This window comes from Python bivittatus, unplaced genomic scaffold (assembly GCF_059951505.1).
Source record: "Python bivittatus isolate LINGU-HERP-01145 unplaced genomic scaffold, Pbiv_v1 ctg000610_np1212, whole genome shotgun sequence".
Classification (NCBI taxonomy): Eukaryota; Metazoa; Chordata; class Lepidosauria; order Squamata; family Pythonidae; genus Python; species Python bivittatus.
The window spans coordinates 33,070,491-33,091,904 of NW_028277088.1; the positions used below are offsets into that span (position 1 = coordinate 33,070,491).

The 21,414-nt window shown below is 35.6% G+C and overlaps 1 protein-coding gene across 1 annotated transcript in view; it reads right to left on the bottom strand.

The window, feature by feature from the left end:
* JAZF1 (JAZF zinc finger 1) overlaps positions 1-21,414 on the bottom strand; it is a 130,707-nt gene that overhangs the window by 44,481 nt on the left and 64,812 nt on the right. The window contains exon 2 of the mRNA XM_088150719.1: positions 1,089-1,161. Within this exon, the coding sequence (XP_088006845.1) occupies positions 1,089-1,161 (73 nt within the window). The remainder of the gene's footprint in view (positions 1-1,088; positions 1,162-21,414) is intronic.

Below are 21,414 nucleotides of genomic sequence, written 5' to 3' on the forward strand. Positions count from 1 at the left end.
GTACAAATGGTGTTATATTACTGGAAAGATCATAGTCTTTGTTCTATATGTTTTTCGATAAGCCTTAAGTGAATTGGCATGCTATAGTTTTCACATTTCATTAACATTTAATTCCATCTTTTTCCTTTATATCTAACTGAATATAGATGCATACCTGTCAAGTGACAATAGCGTGTCAACACCTGATGAAATAGAGGCTAATCTATAAAACATAGTCTTTCAGTGTTCCAGTGTAAGAAGTCTTCCTCTAGCATTTCTGCAATGGAATGATGATACTGAAATATTTTTTCCTTCCTTGCATAGTTCATTGAATCAAAGCCAGTGAATTTTGTTTTCTAGTAGGCAGGTTTTTGTCTTTTAAAAAACTTACTGGTCTGGAAACTAAGGCATTGCTGAATAGCTTTCAGAATATTAGTACAAATGAACAGGAAGTTTAGTTTGAATGAATGAACAGGGAATCTTCTAAATGAACAGGGAATCTTCTAGATGAACAGGGAATCTTCTAAATTGGGTCACTATCAAGGGTGTTCCTGGGGAGGAGGGGTGTCAAAAAAAAGTCAAGATGGGGGCCACAACCATGCGATCAAAACCCCACATCTTTTTTTTAATGTTGTGGTGACCATATGGACTTTTTAAATGCCCCCCCAGGACACCCAGGTCTAACTACTTAATTAATATTAATTTGTGTTAATACAAAAAAGCTAATGCTGGAATTGATGGGCCCTTATTTGTAGGCCGTGAAGTCCCTTCCTAATTCTTTTGCCAGAATTCCCTGCCAAAATCCTGAAATCCAGCAGGTATTTTTTTCAGAATAAGAAGCAAAACCAGTGCATTCTAACAGACTTAGCAGACCTACTTTATCTGTTATTTAAAAAAAAAAATCCTCCAAAGTTGGGAGTAACTATGCTGGCCAAGATTTCTATGGGCACAAGGTTGGAAGAAGCTACATTTATGCAACTCCAGAATTATGGACATTAGCAAAATTGTTCACATTCCCATCCCATTTGAAATTTACTACAAAAAGTTCTTTAACAAGCAGGCATTATAAAACTCCACATATATTTTAATTTATACATAGAACAACTTACCTATTAATGTAACTGAGAGCAACATATGTAGGCTGTTGTAATTCTTGTTTTTCTAATACACGTGGGTCCGTATCTGCAATTCAAAGTATACAAACGGATTAGGGTTTGTTGACTTAGATCATGCAGATCAAACACACTTGAAAGCCCTTTTCTCAGATCCCATGCGGGGCAGACAAAGACACAAATGTGTTACACCAATGGGAGGTGTCCCACATACTTAGATTAAGACACCTTTCATTAGCAGTGAAAGTGAAAAAAGGATCAAGAGTGCAAAACCCAGAGGTGATTGTTTTCTCTATTAGCAGAGATTACTGAAGGAGATTTGCATACCACCATGTTACATCAGACACTCAGTAAAGCTTATGAAGGATTATTTAAGATGCTCAACTCTTAATTTAGAACTATTATTTCTGATGGTGTTTTCTTCAAAATTTGCAGTACTACATTACTTCTAAGGAGATTTTTAAAGTAATAATATGATCTTTTATCATAAACATAAATTGCAATAATTATAGTTCAAGTGACATAAGTTTGCAAGCTGCAGAAAAAGCAATATAATTTTGAATAATGGATGGAAAGGCCACAATATTATCAATACTTAAAAGGATTCTTAAAATTAGCTACAAGGTCAAAACAACAACAACAAAACAAACAAAAAAACCCAAAGGGAATAGTTGCATCATACCGTTTTCAGTGCATGACAGGATGCATTTCCGCATTATGGAAAATTGTACACCTGATTCTGATAAAAAACATTTCAATTTGCCTGTAGAGCAGGGGTTCCCAACCTGGGGTGCCCGCACCCCCAGGGGGTGTGAGATGGAATTTGAGGGAGTGTAATAATTTTATGCCCTGAGATAAAAGCTTATTTTTTTTAAGTTTAATTTGTTCACCTACATCTTCAAATGTGATATTACTTTTGTAGGGGGTGTGAACATTAATCAAACATTTCCTAGGGGTGTGGGGCACAGAAAGGTTTGGGAACCACTGCTGTAGAATGATGTGATTTCCCAGGACCCAACCTGTAGTTCCAACAGGTTCTGAATACCAATGGAATATACTAGAATACTAGAAAAACTCTTGGTTCAGTAAAAATAAGGGACTTTAGGTTTTTTATAGAAATACACATAGAACTATGCTCTCTGTTCCAATAGTGAACAGTAATATACTACTTTTAATAAACAACTCCTTCAGTTAGGTGAGACAGAATACGATCTAATTTAAACCTCTTTCAAGAAAAAACATTGCTTTACTTCCGATATTACAATTTTTTGTTTGCTTTTTGGCTCCATTGTATCTTTAGATTGTTACCTAAATCTGAACTTCAAATTAAAGCATGCACATATACAGTATGTGTGCATACAGAATGAGTATGTGGCCCAGTGGTACATTCCCATTCGGAAAGGGGAAACAAAGAGGGACATCAATTTCCTCCAAAATTGATTTTCCAGTCTGAAAGAAAAACTATTGTAATAAAAACGAAACCTGTGTGCTAATCTCATCATTTTGCAACATAAATGCAAAGTGGAATATTTGAAGACATAAAGCTGATTTGTACGGAATTGGACCATTATATCAATATCATCTTAATTGACAGGCAATGGGTCATCAAAACTACAAGCTTATCCGTAACGACATGAAGTGATTTAAATGACCAGGTGTGTCTATTTCAACAAACTGCTTTTGAGCAAGTATGTCATCCTGCTGTTTTTCATTTGTTGGACCTGAAAATTCATGAACTGTGTGGGGTATATCAGGCATTTTCATGGGTCATACTGAGAATTCTCCAACAGAGAGAATTATAGGGCTCAGAGATCTTTTGTTGAACACAAATACTTTAAGACAGAGGTCCTCTCCAGATATTCTTTACTTCTGCTTTCATCCTCCAAGTCAGTATGCCAGAGGCATGGTAGTTGCCTCTACTTTAAGACTGTTCTATTCCAGTGGAAGACGGTACATTATTAGCAGACAAAATGAGAATTTTACAAATTTATGATTGTACCAGTGGGATATTTACTTAGTGAATAGCTTTCATCAGTGGTACTTCAACTATTCTATATTTTGAAAAATATCGGGCTGAGACAAGAGACAATTTTCCCCATGTTTTTTTCAAAGCTTCAAATTATTTTTTCAAGGGTAAGTGACCTTTTATATTCAAATGTAATAAAACCAAAAGCAGCTTAGAGAGAATGAGACTGTACAGAGAAAAAGAAATAACCTGCCATCACCACCCTTTTTTTTTTTTTTTTTACCAGGGTATACATTTCAAATGCTTACATACAGCTGTAAACTGAGAGGGGAAAAATCAGTATGGAGTTAATAGGGCCTCCAAGGTCATATTGCCAAAATTTGGCAGCAAATTATCAATCCATTGGAGTAATTATAAGGCCCAAAAGGAGCATTATGTCATTAGGTCTATGAAACTAAATGAACATTTTAGCCCCACATTTCTGTGGCATCATTACATCATAGCCATACTGCCTGATTCCAAATATAATGCAGGCATGGAGGTTATTTTAAAACTCTAGTGAATGTTTTAAATGTGCAATTACTTTTTTTAAAATACAAAGGTCATGATGAGCCATGTGTCCATCTAAAGATGAGGGGTGACGAAGGCAAAAGATATTATTCAGAAAATTATCCAGCATTTTTTTCAATGACTTTGAGTAAATTGATTAGAAATGTGAAAATGTCCAATGCGTTTAGTTTCCCAAACATGAGTGTCTGGAGTTTGATGAGCCAGCAAAACAAAAACAAACCAAGAAAAAACCTTCCTAAATCTAGTGCACAAATGCAGACCCTTTCTAATCTTCCAGCACCAAACGTAGCTTTTTACATAACCCATCTGCCTACCTAAACATTTTAATGTTATTGGTACCTTGCTTTGCCTTATTCATCAGAGATAACAAGGCCTGGAGGGATTTACAGGCAAATGACCGTCCATGGGAAATACTAGCTGTGGCCACATTAGGAGCTTCTGAGGGATTTTCTGTCTTCTCTCTTTTTGACATCCTTGCCTACATCCTGCCCCCCCCCCCCCCATAACAGATGGCTGGTCGGAATGCCAAGTACATATCTCTTCTCCTACTTCCCCCATTACTAGGTCTTACCTCTTCTGGACTATGTAACCACCCATTCTTCCTGTGTTTAATCTTTCGCGCTTATTCACACATACTGCTTCTTGTCCCTTTCTCTGGATTCCCCACCACATTCCTTGCACTACGTTTTCACAATCTCTACCAGATACATCTTGCATGCCAGCTCTGGTCCCAGTTTCTCCAAACTGCAGTAAGTTATCACAGTAGAAGGAAGAGGCCAGCTATTAGAAATCCTTTCATAGCAGATATGGGCTGACTTAATAAGATAGCCTAAAACAGGCATATAAAAATGCTAAATCTAAGCCTTCAGCTTTTCTTTAAGCTTTAGCTAGGTAGTAAAAGTAACTGAGAGTAGTCTAAACACAATCATATGAGATGCTTTGCAGTATCTTAAATATGTCTGCAGATGGAAAATGTTTTTTGAGCATCAGTTACAAACCAAGATGCTTTTCAACTCTATTGGTCCAAAGACGGTAATATTTGGAAGAAGCCATCTTTTTAATGCAGCTTACAAATCAGTGCATGTAAAAACAGGTATAGCTGTCATTTATTCTGACCAGGTCAGTTGTTGATCATTTACTAGCATCAGCTTAAACCACTTGCTTTCTGAGTCAGTGTTGTGCTACTAACAGCTCATTATATTATTGCTCTCATCACACCATTAAGAACTTGTATACTACCCTTTACTGATTGTCCAGCAAAAGCTTCAATGCTGAACAAGCATTATAGCAGTAGCCATAGATTTTTGAATCAACCATACAGAAAACCAACAAAGAGAACTGTATGTTAGTCTCCCATGGTATCAGTTTTAAAATGTTCTCTTCTGAAACATAAGAATTGAAACTACAGTGGTACCTCGGGATACGAACGCCTCTACTAACGAACATTTCGGGTTACGACCAGCTTCGGCAGGAAAATTTTACCTCGGGTTATGAACTTGCCTCTACTTACGAACCGGATCCGCGGCCATTTTCCCTGCTGTCACGCAGTCGCGGCTTCCTGTGGCCGAGGTCGCGGTAGCAAGGAGATGTTCAGTGAGGCTCGTGGTGTGTTTTGCGGTGTTTTGTGAAGGTTTTTGGTGTGCATGTTAGCATGGCTCCAAAGAAAATGCAGAGCAGGCTTGGCGGGAGTCAGGCTCTGAAGAGGAAATTGCCTCGGGTTGCGACCAAATTCGGGCGGAGGGTGGAACGGATTAACCGGATTTACATTGAACCCTATGGGGAAATTTGCCTCGGGTTGCGACCAAATTCGGAGGGCGGAACGGATTAACCAGATTTACACTGAACCCTATGGGAAACTTTACCTCGACTTGAGACCAACTCGAGTTGCAACCAGAGTCACGGAACAGATTAAGTTCGTATCCCGAGGTACCACTGTACTGATTTATTCAGAGAATATCTTTGAAACTGATTGATATGCCTATAATCTAAACTAGATCTGAACCAGAAGTATTTGCTGTTCTGTTTAAAGCATATATCTTTTGGTGCTTGAACAAATATACATTTGTATATTTTGTAGTGAACTTTATATGGTTTCCCTTTGGAGGACTATCCTGGAAACAAACAAAAAATATTATTATAAAACATGGCCTTTTTACCTATTAGACCCTATATGAAATAAGCTAACAAAACAAAACAAAACAGAGGTGTGACAATCCTTAACAGCTTGTACCCTTCCACAGACAGCCCTATGCTCAGATGTAGCCAGTTTCCTATAGTCCAAAAGCTTCCACGAAAGCATTTGGTATTTAGATGCCTAAATAGTTGCTCCAATCTGTATATATATTTATACTGAATAAAAAGGAAAGTTTAGGAAGCCTTTTTTATTGAAATTGTAAGCCATGAGTTTGAATGGATTTGGCATAAAAATCCGATAAATAAAATAAATAAAACAAATCAATACATGGCTCATATTTAAATGGTAGAATACATATATTGCATAGGAAATATCCTAGCTCAAGGCCCCAGTATCTCTGGAGACTACCAGACAAGAACCTCCAAGTTACCAAAAATGATTATGCTGTAGTTCGATGAAAACTAGGGAAATCTGTAGTAAGGCTGTCTGGATCAAAGACTCAATACTGCTCCTGGAATTATAATCCAATCATACCTGGAGGTTTCCCAGATTTGGGAAAAACTGATTTGTTTACAATGGCAGTTTTAGAAACCTTTGCAAGTGTGCAAGTGTGGCCAAAGCACTCAAACAATAAAATTCATTTGTTACAAAACTGGTGCAATATGAGATGGGGAGAAAAAAGCATAAAGCATTTTATACACTGAAGAAAGAACAAAATCATGTTTTCTACTTAATAGAATGCAACCTACTGAAATTATAAAATTGACATTTATTTTTAACTGCTTTAACTTTTAACTGTTTTAAAGGTAGTTCAGTGCAAGTTTTCATCACATGCAAAAATTTCCTGCTAATTATGTTAACTTCATATGGAAAATATAATTATTGATGCATCCTGGGAAATAATTAATAGCCACCTTCTGTGGGTAAGGCATTCATTAATCAAGTCAGAAGACTAAAGGCCTCAACAATTATGCAAAGGACTTTAGGGATGAATAATAAAATGAATCTACTGGGATAATTTAAGAAAAAATAAATACAGGTTAAAACCATTCAGTTATAAAGTTCTATTATTTACTTTTACATGCTACATCTTTACTAGTTTCTCCTGGTGGATCCATTTTGCAGATACATAATTCTATAACAAAGTTAATGATAAACTAGTATGGTTCAATAGTTGCAATACTGAATTAGAATTGGGGAAACCCTAATTCAAAGAGTCATGGGCACTGTGGCTGGGAGACAAATGAATAAACATGTGTGACAATGTTGTCACACAAATGCCATAACTTATGTACTAGCATCACACATAGGGAAGCAAGTAAATAATGGCAGCATTTATGCAATGACTTCACTGTACACATGTCAAGCTTTGACATCATCAGAGTTTGCTGCAGATGCACTGGAACAAATTAGAGCGCTCATTGTTACTCTTTGAAAATGTTGAATTAGTGTATTTTGGCTGTGAAATAAAGTAAACTTCTCAAAAGGAGAATCATCCTAAACTTGCATGCCTACTCTGAAAATTCATAAAGTTTTGATCTGAGATCAATTATTAATCACTTTCTCTATGAAGATTCTTGCATTGCAGTATACTCAGAATTATCACTCTAAGCTTATTAATACAGTACCAGGCTTATTAATACCAGATGGTGGTCTAGCTGATGTTCAAATTTCAAAACAAGCATTACTTAGAAAGTATAAATAAACATATACTAAGTTTAATGATCTGGCAGATATTTATGTGTTAAAGTTCATTTTCTGGCCTTCCTGAAGGAAGACAGGGAGTTGTCTAGGTATTCAACTTTCAAAAGGAGAATGATACTGTAAAGATACATATCAATTTTTCTGGTGATCTGCCAGTACTTAAGGAAAATGCAGTATATGACAATATATCTTCCATATCTGCCTTTGAAAAAAAAAAATCACTTATGTTTTCCTACCAGCAGGATACAAGCAATAGGGGTGGGATTCAATGTTTAACAAAAAATTGCCTCAGTGAGAATTGATCAAAATTTCTTCCTTTCCCCCACAATGTTTTTTTTTTCCTTCTCAGTTATTATTTTAAGATTGCATTTACAGAGCACATTTAAGTTGGTCACTAAATTAACCTGTGTGTCTGGGCTTGTGCGATAATTTGAATCATAACCAAAACAAACATGTTAGCTTGCACAACACATTAAGCCACAAAAAACCCAACTTGCACCAAAACTAACCCAATTTAATATGTTATGCAGATGCACCCACTAGGTCTATATGACCTTGTTAAGCATTTATGTGAATACTCTAAGCAACACAGAACTAAGCTTAACAAATTTAGTTTAATCATTATGTGAAAGTATCTCTTTTATCCATTATTGGCTATACTATTGTCATTATTTCAACCACACTTTTTTCTGAAGTCTATATTTAGAAAGAAATGAAAAAGGAAGCCAGTAATTCTGTGTATTTGCAGGCCTCTAAATGCATATAAAGAGAGAGCAATTGCTTAATTACCTTTTCTTCAAGGAATATTTCCTCCATTTTGGTGAGTGTAACATAGGCGGCTTAATGCATTGCTCTCTGTTGGCAGAGCTTTTCGTTTTAACTTTATTATACTACATTGTTTTGTGGCATTTGTCAAATAATTGTAAAACAGAGAATAAACTACCTGTATCCTTGTCCTTTATTGATTACACGACAATGAACTTGGCTATCTTCTGGTCAGCTAGGGGCAATGCACATTTCTTTACCAGCCAGCCTTCACTTCACCTTCATGGTTCTGCCTACTCAGCTCTCCAGCTTTACTTTATGTACTCTGAGGAGCTGTGTCAGCTGCACTGCAGAATAATCTGAGGCCACTCATATTAAAACTTCGGGATAAAACATGCAGCTCCCTCAGATGGTGCCTATTAGAGGAAAATGGCATCCTTTCAGTGTGATTTTTAGCTAAATTGCCTCCTGAGTGATTTCTACCCTCTTTAGAAAAGGCAGAACTTTTGCAATGGTCGTGTTGAGGTGACATAAGGATGGATTCTGCCGCTGATCATGATTTTTTGTTTTAAATTGATTATGGATAGTTTTATATGTTTGTATATTGGGTTTAACTTGTTTTTATTGGATTTTTACCTGTTGTGAGCCACCCAGAGTCACTTCAATGACATGGGTGGCCTTACAAATCAAATAAATGATAATAAGCAGGATGATGGTCATGATGATGTCACAGACATTCCCATCTGTGATAATTTTTGAATATGACAAAATACTGTGCAGTAAAAAAAAATTACATTTTCCCTTCTAGCACTCATTCAATATAATGAGAGAAAACTTCCCTCTGCAATGCCTTTCTAAAGATAATTCCTTTCTATGAAATTCTCATGGATAGAGTGACATGTTGTTGCATTTATTGATATAAGTACCATCCTATCTTTCATTATACAATGATTCCTCCAACTTTTGGCAGTCTCCCTGCAATTAAATCCCAAAGTCAGATATTAGAAGGGAATTTTTCCCACATGATGTTTCCAGGCTGAGAAATATGGGCAGCCAGAGAAGTATCAAAAAGATACGCATGAGAAAACCACAGCGGTAGCAGCTAAACAACATTTAGAAATAAAGGAAGCTCAGAGAAATGCAAAAGAAATCCTCAAGCCCTTGAAAATAAGATAGAAAAACAAAAGTCTCTTTTGCAGGAGAAGAAAAGCTTTCAGAAACTGCAAAGCAAATTTCAGCACAATATGAATTGAAACTTTCTTGCTATTAAATAGTTCTAAATCAGAAGGGGGTGATTTTCTATTGTTCTACTTGTAGGAGACCTCTGCATATAATACAATTTTAAAATGTGACTCTCCTAAATGTGAGGTCTGAAACAATACAGCCTCTGTGTCATTGCAGAAGTTTATCACTTCTATGTGTACACCCAGAGAGACCTACTGAGATAATTGAGAAGTCACCACATCATGAAAGTGCTGTGACAGATAAACTAGTTAAAGTCATTGCCTTTAAGATTAGGGGGAAAGAGAAAAAGTCCTGGTTGTCTCTCATCCAGACTGATACTGAGGGATGGGGGAGTCTAAATGTGGAGAGCAGTAGGAAGGGTGGCAGACTAGAAAAGGAACAGCAGGGTTTACAGAATTATCCTCGAGACATTTCACAGGCATAGGGCTACTATAACTGGGCTACAAAAATATAGACAACCCGTAGATTGCATTAAAGTAGGTAAGCTTTCTAGGTCTCTTGGCTGCCATCGAGATTTTTGCAGCCCAGATATGGTAGCCCAAATATATATTTGTAGTATCGTCAAGTCAGTGTTGACTCCTAGTGACTGCCTGGACAAGTCCCTGCAGTTTTCTTGGCAACATTTTTGGAAGTGGTTTGTCCTCGCCTGCTTCCAGAGTGTGAGTGACTGGCCCAAGGTCACCCAGTTGGTTTCATCCCTAAGGCGGGACTAGAACTCACGGTCTCCCAGTTTCTAGCCTGGTGCCTTAACCACTACACCAAACTGCCCCAAATACAGATAAGTGTCATGATGGACTTTTGGAAACAAATACTGGGAGCAAGGCAATATGTCTATAGTTTCAATTTTCAGTATCTTTACATTTGTGGTATGTATGTATGTATGTGTATAGGTATATGTGTGTGTGTGTGTGTGTGTGTGTATATATATATATATATATATATATATATATAATTATTAAATTTTAAAAGAGAAAGATAAATTTTAACAAGAACTAATAATCAAGAAAAAGAACAGAAAAGAGAAGGAATAGAGAAAAAGAAAACAAAGTGCAGAAAGAAAAAGAAACAGAAATACAAAAAAAGAATGACAACTTCTTTTACAGCAGATATAAGTAAAAATTACATTAAACTCTTACTCTAAGGTTACAAGATCCATTTTTATTGTCTACTAGTATTACTAATCATCAAATTCATATATCATGATTTCATTTTTTTTTCTTGTTTCATGCAAGAAGTCCAAAAGGGGCTTCCAATTAGCTTTGAACTTAGTGTCTTTTCTCTAACCAAAGCTGTCAATTTCACCATCTCAGCCAACTCCATCAACTTTACCATCCATTCGTCCATTATAGGCAACGTCAAATCTTTCCACCTTTGAGCATATAAAAGTCTCATTGCAGTTATTATAATATAAAAACAAAGTTCCATGAGATGTTTCCAATTGTTTATCCACCAAAAGAAATGTCTCTGGTTTCAGTTGTATATTGGTTTTTAAAATCTTCTGAATTAATATATGTATTTGAGTCCAAAATGTTTTAGCTTTTTTACATGTCCACCAAAGATGATACATTTGTGGTTCTTGTTTTGTTTTCCCCATTTTTCTATTTTTTAAAAATTTTATTTTTCTGCTCTTTTTCATTAAATGCTGGAAAAAGCAATGGCATACTGTGAGGAACAAACAATGGTAAATACTTATATTTACAAACACACAGATACATACATACAAACACATACATATATACACATACATGATAGACTGAATCAAGGCTATTTGTTCTTCAAGCCAGCATTTATTCAACTGGTGCTGGTCCTATACTGACATCTTGTGGTTAGCATTTTTACAACACAGAAAACAGAACTGCCATTTATTACAACAAAAAAACACCCATGTGGCAATTTTTCCTGAAATTATGTTTTACAATACAGATTTGTATTAATTTGTATAATTATTTCATCATTAAAGTGTATACTGGCAGTTGCATTTACTGTCATTTCTTGTACAGCTTTTCCAATGTTTCAATGCAATATAAACTCACAGTAGGACTAAGTCCAACTAAATTTAATGAGGGTCATGTCTGAGTAACAATGTTATCATCTTTTAAATTTTCCTGGAGCAGAGTTCCCTTCATCAGATACACTGAGAACTGAATTGCCTTGGCAGAGAAAAGAGTTGTCTGAGATGTGTTTTCACATGCAGCAAAGCATCCATGAGCTTTGCACTGCCCTAATGGCCTATGGATGAGGGGATCCCAACTTACACAACAAATGGTAACAAAAGCACAACTCTTTCTAATAATTTATTATGCCCATTCACAGTACATTTTCCTATAGGTTGTGAAGTAAATTACATTACAAATAATAATGCAACACTGAATATGATACGGAAGATATACGCAAGATTATATTATCTGCCCATCAACCACTTACAGTATCCTCACGGAACACAGTGGTCCTTAGACCAGAGGTTCAAATCCACTGATACAGAGGCATGTTTGTTTGCCTGATAGCACAGAAACAGCAACTTAAGATGATTTAAAAAAAAAGAATTAATGCACTTTCTCTTAACGTTATAAGAACTACCATTCCAATTGTACACATCATTAAGCTCCTGGCTCAAATCTTCACTGGGTCAGTTTTAAGGCCTATCATATTTTATAGGCCTTAAAAGAAATACAAACAAATCCAACGATGAGAGACATAAAACAAAAATTTTATACAACTAAAATCAATTTGCAGCGCACACGGCCAAGATGACAGTTCAAAAACTTCTGTCAAACCATTTCCAATTATAGCCTTTCTGAGAACAGAAGGGATGCAGGATGCCTCGATGAGAAAAAGCAGTGTATACTCAGGCTAATCATCTCCTAGCATAACATAGCGAGGTAAGTACTGTTTGTTAGGAATACGTCTAGGTAAGTAATGAGTGTTATGGCTTTCAGCTTTCAGTGGCACACGTTTTGCAAAGAAAGGAATTCAGCTGATACATTTTGGACTTTTTGTGTTGTCACACATTCACTGCCTAGCATCTTAAAAATAGCTTCCAATAACCTTCATAACTTTGTGTTGTTAAAGCAAAAGCAGCTATTTCTTCCTACTTTAATTTAAAAATACACCTATCCCTATTTTTAAGCTGAACATGCACTTTACCAACTACCCAAGCTAATCTTTTTCCAGAATTGTGCTCTTACTCATCAGATAGCATGTTTTTATTTATTTTTTACCCATAAAGCAAAGTTAACAAACCATACAACATGCTAAGCCAAAACCAAACAAATTGGCAAAATGTGTGAACTTGAACTCTATTTTCTTGTACTGTAGATTCAGTGAAGAAGTCATGCTGAAGCTTGTTTACATACATACGTACATACCCATCACACTCTTCTATTTCAGGATAAGCAACATTATGCAAAGTTCAGTAAAGAATAAAAAGTGATGAACATGAGATAAGAACAAAGGAAATGAAATCTCATTTAATGGACCCATAAACATAGGTATTTGCCACTAGCCACAATGACAGTAAAATGATGATATAGGTACGTTGATGTCACTGCTAAACCCCAACCCTTCATACTTGCATCCTGATGTCATGATGAGCATCGTTTTTTTTACCCGTGGCAGACTTCTGTGCATCCAGAGGTAGTGAGAGCAAACAATAAAATGGGTGGTATGATGTCACTTGCAAATTATGTGACTTATAGACTTGTATCCAGACACTGGACACAAGTAGAAAAGCTCAGGTCTTGCATTGTGAAGCATGTTTTGACATTTTTTCATAAATGGAGAAGTTGAACCTGCCAGCAAGTATGGACTGAGAATATCATATGGCTTGATTGATTATGTGCCATCAAGCCGCTTTGGGCAAACCCTAAAAAGTATGAATGTAGGAAAACAGAAGAAAGATCAAATTAGATGTCAGCTTTTCTGAAGCCCTGAATGGGGGCAATGATTAAAGAATCAAGAAAGGATTGTCAACTGATTCTATATGAAACACTATGATTCAGTCACAATTATTGGTTAAGACTGTATACCACATTAATATGGTTTAGTTCTGCCTTAGTATTATATGTGGACATGTCCCTGTATTATTCACAGAACCCATGCATCTTTTTCTGCAGATGAAGTATTCATAAACTAGTATGGAGCTTTTGCTCAAGTAGGCATTATATAATGAGATAGATAAGTACAAAATAAGGCCCATTTTTTCCTCTAGTATCTGCAACAGTCTGCCTATGTTATGACTTTAGCCCAGGTTACCACTAAATTGAAGTTGACTTAATAGGTCTTTACTGAGGAACATCTGGATTTATTTTAGGCCCCACTAGAAGTGGGGCTTGAATAGGTCAAGCCACACAGCTTTGAAGAAGAGCAGGACTCACTGATAAAAACTAACAAGGTAAGAGTTAACCTCCTGCACTTGACCATCATAATTGATGACATAATGTTGTCAAGCTGATCTAACTTCTGCATCTTTCCATCACAGCCACCTTTCATTCTGCTTGGCACAAAATGTACTTGGAGTATTGGGTTTTCTCTTTACATGGTGCATTATACAGTTGGGCTGTGAGCTTTTTATAGCTGTTCACGAACTGTTTATGCATGACAGAAAGAAACACACACTCCCCAAATGAGAATCTGTCTGAGGACAGATTTTCATTATTTTATAAAAACAGTGTCATAATATGGCAGCAACCTTTATGAGTATATTATTTAATTTCAAGTATAGTCATGAGATTATAGCAATCAAAACACACAAAATGTATAAGCAAGGCTGTGTGGAGTCTCTGAATATTTTGCATCTACCACTGATTTGTGCATGTCTGTGGGGGGGAGGGGGTTATGGGATACCAAAGACACTGAAGTATTCTTTTAATTTATTGATGCATCATTTTTGTACAGTTCATATGTATGTGTAGGTTATTGCAAACTGTTCCACAACTACTACTCTAAACAAAACCATTTCAAACATTTCATAAAAAGCCAGATGACAAAGAATGAATATCACTTTCATCTACATTTACTTCAGGAAATCAAGATATAGCATTTGTCTTTATTTCCTCAGATTTTTGCTGTTTTCACTACTGCTAAACCCAAGATTGCATTGGGGGGGGCAGCTGGTGATTGAGTGGTACGCTTGTATTCCCAGCCTAAAAAATGGGGATAGGTCAAAGAATTGGGCAGAGCCAGACCAAAACTAAAATTGAATTTATTTAAATTTAATGAATTAATTATATTAAATTCAGTTAAGATGTTACTTTCATACAGTTTACGACTTTTGGGAATTCACCCAAGGTTTCAGAGTTCATTCCAGTTATAATTATAATTGAGAGATTTGACAGTACCTGTATATGGGAATGGCAGACAGTAATAACATCCCTAAAAATACTTTAATACTTATTTGATGTAATATGGAAGCTACCAGATTCATAGTAGTGAATAGGATGCCTTCCATAAACTCACTTTCATAAGCCTAACACTGTCAGATCTAAACATTACCAAATAAAGTATCATTCATTTTAAAAAGGAAGCAGTAGGCTCTCACTAGCAGATGAAATTCTATTTCTTCTTTTAAGAAATATAAATTAAATCGTATTATTTAGCAAACATATAGGCACCAGTAACTGGTATGGAAGAAAATAGTAAGAATTAGTTCACCAAAGCTACATTGACATGAAACTTTTACTGCTTTTAAATCTCATCTCAAACAATTGGTTTGGTCAACCCTGTTTTCACATATTAAACACAACCATGGCATTGAAAGGAACGGAAGGACAGAATCTGTTATTTCAATTCAATTGAAATATCTTTGAGGGACATGCATGGTATTACCCACTTTGTTCCAATGAAATCTGATGTGCTTGTTTTGCTCACCACACTGAAGTAAACGGAAGAGAAATGTGTACATGATAGACTTAAGTATGTGTTATTCCCAGCACATGTCTAAAAAGGGCTACATTTTTTCTCCAACTGAAGCAATTAAAGCACATAGTCTTTCATTTTGCCAAATCCAGTTACGGTTTACTTTCAGTAAAAAAAAATCTGCATAGTTTCAGTCAAACCAGAAGCACTAACAATATTTGGATACAATTCTAGTGTATACCAGAAATATTTGGTCATTATCACACATGCTTTGGTTACATTCAAATTAAACTATGGCAATACATCTTATGTGAACATTTTGAAGCATTCTAAAATTTCGGCTGATGTATAATGTGGCTGCTAGGATAGAACAAGGTATTTGAAGTTTATTATCCTGTTTATATTGGCTCCCAAATAATTTTTAGGTCCATTCAGTATGCCAGATCCTTCAATAGCTTGGATCAAGGAATGAAGGAGAATCTGCTTACAGATGAACCTGTCTAAGATTTTTTTGAAGGATTTCTGGTCAAGGCCAGTTTTCCTCAAGCTGATGCCCATCATAGGATATTTTTACCATTTTTCATTTATGGACCACAAATAAAAGTATACACATCATATGCCTTTCATATATGTTGTACTTCAATTCTCTTATCCATAGCATCCTGGCTAGGAATAATGGAAGGTCTAGTTCTGGCTGAATTTTGCCAGGAACTTAGAATACACAAGATTGTTACCCCGCTTGATGTAACAAAATTCTTGAAAATCCTCCAGTGTAAAATAGTGTTAGGTTTAGGATATTTGCTGGCTATCCAATGAAGTTTTCTATATCTGGGCTATAATATAACCAACAAATATACAGATAGTCCTTGCTTTAACGACTGCCCAGTTTGGCAACCGTTCAAAGTTATGATGGCACTGAAAAAGTCTACCAGTGTTTTTTAGGCACGTCGTATTAATGTTATCACCAAGCTCAACAATTTAGTATTTCTGCTATATTTGACAATATATAGCAGGACAAAGTTCTTTTTTGGGCTCAGCTTAAAACTTATTATTTGGCCCCATAGAAAGCTGCCATAAATTGGGATTCTGTTTGTGCAGGGATCAGTTTCAGTACCTGCACTTAATGATGCATGATATTTATGGCAAACACTGCACTGTAGATCAGTTTTGACCCATATTCTCATTAAAAAGTTAAATTATGGAATAACAATAGTTTAAAAACAGCATTAAAACCTGTACGTTTTTAAAAAATACAATTCTACTGAAAGTTTTAAAATCAAGAACAAAAATTAACACAAGGTAAAATAGAATAAGAAGGATAAAAGGAAAAGAAATTAAGTGTAAAAAGAAAAAAAAGAAAAAAGGTAGAAGAAAAATAGAAAAGAAAAAAGATATAAAGAAGTAGCTTCCAATCTTCTTTACAGCAGTTATAAGTACAATTGTAGATTTACCACTTTCTCTAAAGTTACATTGTGACTCTCTTCTTTCTATAATCTATCCTATCTAACTGTCAAAACCATAGATTATAACTTTTTTTCTGTTCTATGCAAAACGTCCACAAGGGATTTCCAGTCAGCAATAAACATAGATATTGTCTTTTCTCTAATCAAATTAAAACCTGTATCTTGAGTAACAAGATTATTGCTTTGAATCAACTCAGTTCTGAAGAAGCTATTTTAAAAAGTTTTGCAAAAAACAAAACAATATACCAAATTTAATTTAACTCAAAGTGCTTCTTGGCAGTTTATTCAACTTTAACATTGATTATTTTGCCTTTTCATTCTAGATGCTATTACTGCTTCTGGTGTTGCACAGAAGGTGGAAATTTTGCATGAATTAATCATGGTTTCTAAGCCAGTAATACTTTTTTAAATAGAGGTTGACAATATTTATTTATGCAAATTCTAGAACAATGAAATTGAATATCCCATACTGGGGACCCGGGATGTGTGTTTCACCTGGAATAATGTGAAATTAATTTCCATCTTATCTTAAAATAAGGCTAATACAAAAACAACAAAATGTATTTTGTATACTGAACACCTCACAGAATGTTTAATAAGTACTGGTTACCATCACCTTGCTGTTAGAGGTATAATCTAGGAGCTGGAATACTAACATTTCATTCAGACTTCTCCTAGTACTATCACATTGAAACAGAATTGTTAATATGACTCTGGATTGATCACTCTGTGTTAAAAATACATATGTTCTTCTTGGCTATATCCCCAGAATTTGGAACCTATAAAGATAAAACAAATTGTGGACTTTCTGGACACTGGCTAAAAGATGTATTACACATCAGTGGAATGAAAAATCTAAACCAGATTTGAAGCAATGGATTACTGCTATGTGTTGCTTGTCAAAAAAACACTAACACAGCTGCCACCACCACAAAGCTAAACTAATTCAAATGTTAACAAAGGAGCAATGAAGACTTTCAAGAAATATTGTCAAATTTGAGGGAGTTGTTCTGTTTATAACATAATTTTCCTATCCCTCTGCCCCTTTTTTTCCTCTTTGTTATGGTGATTACTTCAGAAGTTATTATTTATTTATGCCTTTGAGTCGCTGTCGACTCCTGGACAAGTCCCTGCAGTTTTCTTGGCAAAGTTTCAGAAGTGGTTTGCCATGGCCTCCTTCCTAGGGCTGAAAGAGAGAGTGACTGGCCCAAGGGCACCCAGCTGGCTTTGTGCCTAAGGCAGGACTACAACTCCTGGTCTCCCAGTTTCTAGCCTGATGCCTTAATCACTACACCAAACTGAATCTCTTTGAAGTTATCACAGATCACAGATACTTCTTCTGATGACTTTGCAGACTGTAATGTTACTTTGCTACCTTCTCCTGCAATTACTGTGAGAGAGCAGCACATTAAAGACTTAAGTGGAATGTCAGATAGGAGCAGCACAATTTAATCTTGCATCTGTGGTCCTTTTTCATAGAACTTTAAATCACAGTAAGTAATTTTACAGCCTGTCGTCCTTCTACTCAGAAGATGCCAGCTTCGTCCACCCGTTTGTCAGACACATAACTACCCTCAAACAGCACCTCTCCGAACTAAGGCCATAAAGTCCTGTTTTGAAGAGCATAACTCTGCCACTATATCTGTACATGTAAGTGTGGAAGTATAAATGCCTTGAGACAGATGCTTATGCTTATCCAGGAAAAACAATCACGTCCAAGTTAGCACCAGTAACCACTTTATAATTTTTGAAATAAGTTTGAGTAACATCAGCTAATCTTATACAGCAAACATATGAATTTTCTTTTCTTTCAGAAAGAAAAGAAAATACAAAAATAGAAAACAGCCGGTTAGTAATTAACACCAATGATTCTGTACTGCTTCTCAGCTGTAGAGCTAAGTCCTAAACACACTAGTCTGATTCTCTTAGAACTCTGTAGCACTTACTTCTGAATATACATGCATAGAAATTCCCAAGAATTTCCAAAGTGGCTAATAATACTAACAGTTTAACATAGTAATTAATAAAACCAAAATAAAAAAGAATATCACAAAGCATTAACAACAGTGCTAAACTTCATCCATTCATTCAATTTATATGGGTGCCCAACTCACAAATACAACTATTTCCAGTAAGACCTATGTTAAAATATAGTAAAAACCTGCTCAGATAATATTAATATCTCACTTCCACTGCAGTTCTTAAACAAATCATCCACAGTCGTTGGTAATTTGCTTAAGAACTGCAGTGAGTTCTTAAATCAAGTGAGACATCACATGACTGCGACTTGCAATTTTATTGCCAGCTTCTCCATTGATTCTGCTTGTTGGAAGCCAGCTGTGAAAGCACACAAATCATGTAACTGTGGGACACTGCAACAGTTGTAAATGTCCACTGGTTGCAAAGCACCCCAATCTCGATCACACGACTGTGGGGACACTGCAACAATCATAAGTGCAAGGACCAGTCATAAAATTACTTCTTCAGCACTGTTGTAACTTCAAATGGTTGCTAAAGAGGGCAGCCATTAAGCAAGGACTACTTGTATGGGCAAGATTAGAAACATTGCTGAACTACCATTTCCAAACAGCAATAGGAATGCTGAGATATATAATTCAGCAACTCATTTCAGAAGGCTATAAGTCTGTCCTTGTTATACATGGCCTTCCAAATAAGCTGGAATCATGACAATTTGGGAACTGAAGCTGTAATTCTACAGTTTTGACCTATTTTTGAATAGAATTCATAGAATGGTTATATAGGATTATTTTGATTTTTCTTTTGCTCCTTTCTTGTTCAGTCTTGTTTTGTGCCATCCACAAGGGTGTGTGTGTGTCAAAAAAGTCATGATGATAGCCAAAACTGCACAAAGCCCCACCCTTTTCATGTGCATTGTCACTGTTTTGGAGTAAGAAGACAGTGGGGTAAGCTTTAGTCTTACTAGTCACTGATTAACCAATCTTCTCCTGCAAACAGTACTATGCAATCTTTGGCAGGGCAGGTATATAGAAGGATATGATCTAAATATAAGTTTCTTGTAGAAGGGACAAAGAACGCGTTGTTGACCAGCTGATGCATGGAAGGGATGTTTGCTTGCTGAATTCTAACTCTTGCTGTAATGCCTAAACAGGGTTTCTCTTTGTTTCCTTTCCTTCCCTGTCTAGTTACCATTTCTCATCAGCATCTAGTTTTGTTCCGCTTTTGCATTTTCCTTTTCTTCTATTCATCTACCCCTTCCCTCTAATATATCTCCATCCAGTTTACTTTTTTGTTTGTTTGTTTTGCTGTTCCTGTTGGAAAGAGGGGAAAGAAAGTGAGTATATTTGTTTCTCTGAAAAAGAAAGTGGTATATGCAAATGGAAGATCAATTAATTTTATAAATGGTGTACATTACTTTTCAGATTACTAATTTTAATCATTAATTAGTAATTTGATTATTATTTTTTTGTTCTGGTCCTGACCTTATTTGGAGTGTGGCTTTTGGTAAGTATATATACATGTATACAAATGTATACACACAAAGTTAACAGGCATGAAGAAAGGAACTCTCCAGAACAGGTTTAGTTGGATTTGACAATCCTATGCTGAAAAAGTGAAAAAGCAGAATTTTTATATATATATTTTCTGTCAATTCCATCTTCCTTCCTTAAATTCAGGACCATCTTCCTTTTGTATAAATAGAAAAGTTTTAATTCAATATATTCAGAGAAATAGAAGTTGCATTTGGAACTGAACAGACTACAGTCTTTCAGATGTAATTAAAATATTATTAGCCACAATCTGTATAGCTAATGATCAGTAGTTATGAGAACTGGAATTCAAAATATTTGGGGAGTAACAGGTTGTTCAATCTATGATCCATAAACGAATAGTAGGGTCACTATGCAGGAAACGTACTATTAACCTACTTAATCTTTAAAATGAAACATTTGCAATTAAAACTAAATTAAAACTAAAAAACACTGTGACATGAGAAGGCTACAGTATATTGCCATAAATATAGACTATGATAGTTCTCTTCCATTGCACTAAAGTGTAATACAGGTTCTTTGATCTGGGCTTGGGATGTTGTGTGAATCCAGCCCAGCCAATTGTGGTTTTGTTTAGCAAACGATACTCATCTAAGCATTGCATAGTGCAGTACGTGAACCTGGTCTCAAATTAACCTTTTTCCCTGAGGCATGTTCTCCAAAGGTGAAAATATATAATTATATACCGCCAGTTGTCTTAGATGTTCTTTAATCCATTCAGAAGAACTGTGCAGTTGGGCAAGTAACATACTTTGCTAGTGCAATAGACAAGAGGAGAAGAAACCATGCCATTCATCCATAACACCTTCCTATTTTTTTCTGTTGTGAATGTATTTAGGTATTAATTATTGTATAAAATTACAGGAATACATATTGTTGTTCAATACGTGAACTATATTTGCCCCTTCTTTTGCTTTCTTCCTCACTCTGCCACCATATAAAGCTTTACAAAGTAGCATGCAAGCATCTGAGGTGTTAAGAATTCTACATAAAGCTGTTTTTTTTTTTTTTTTTTACTATTTCATGAATTTTAGATGGCCTAGTCAAATATTACGTTAACATAGATTTGGAATTTAATGAGAGTAGCAATTTT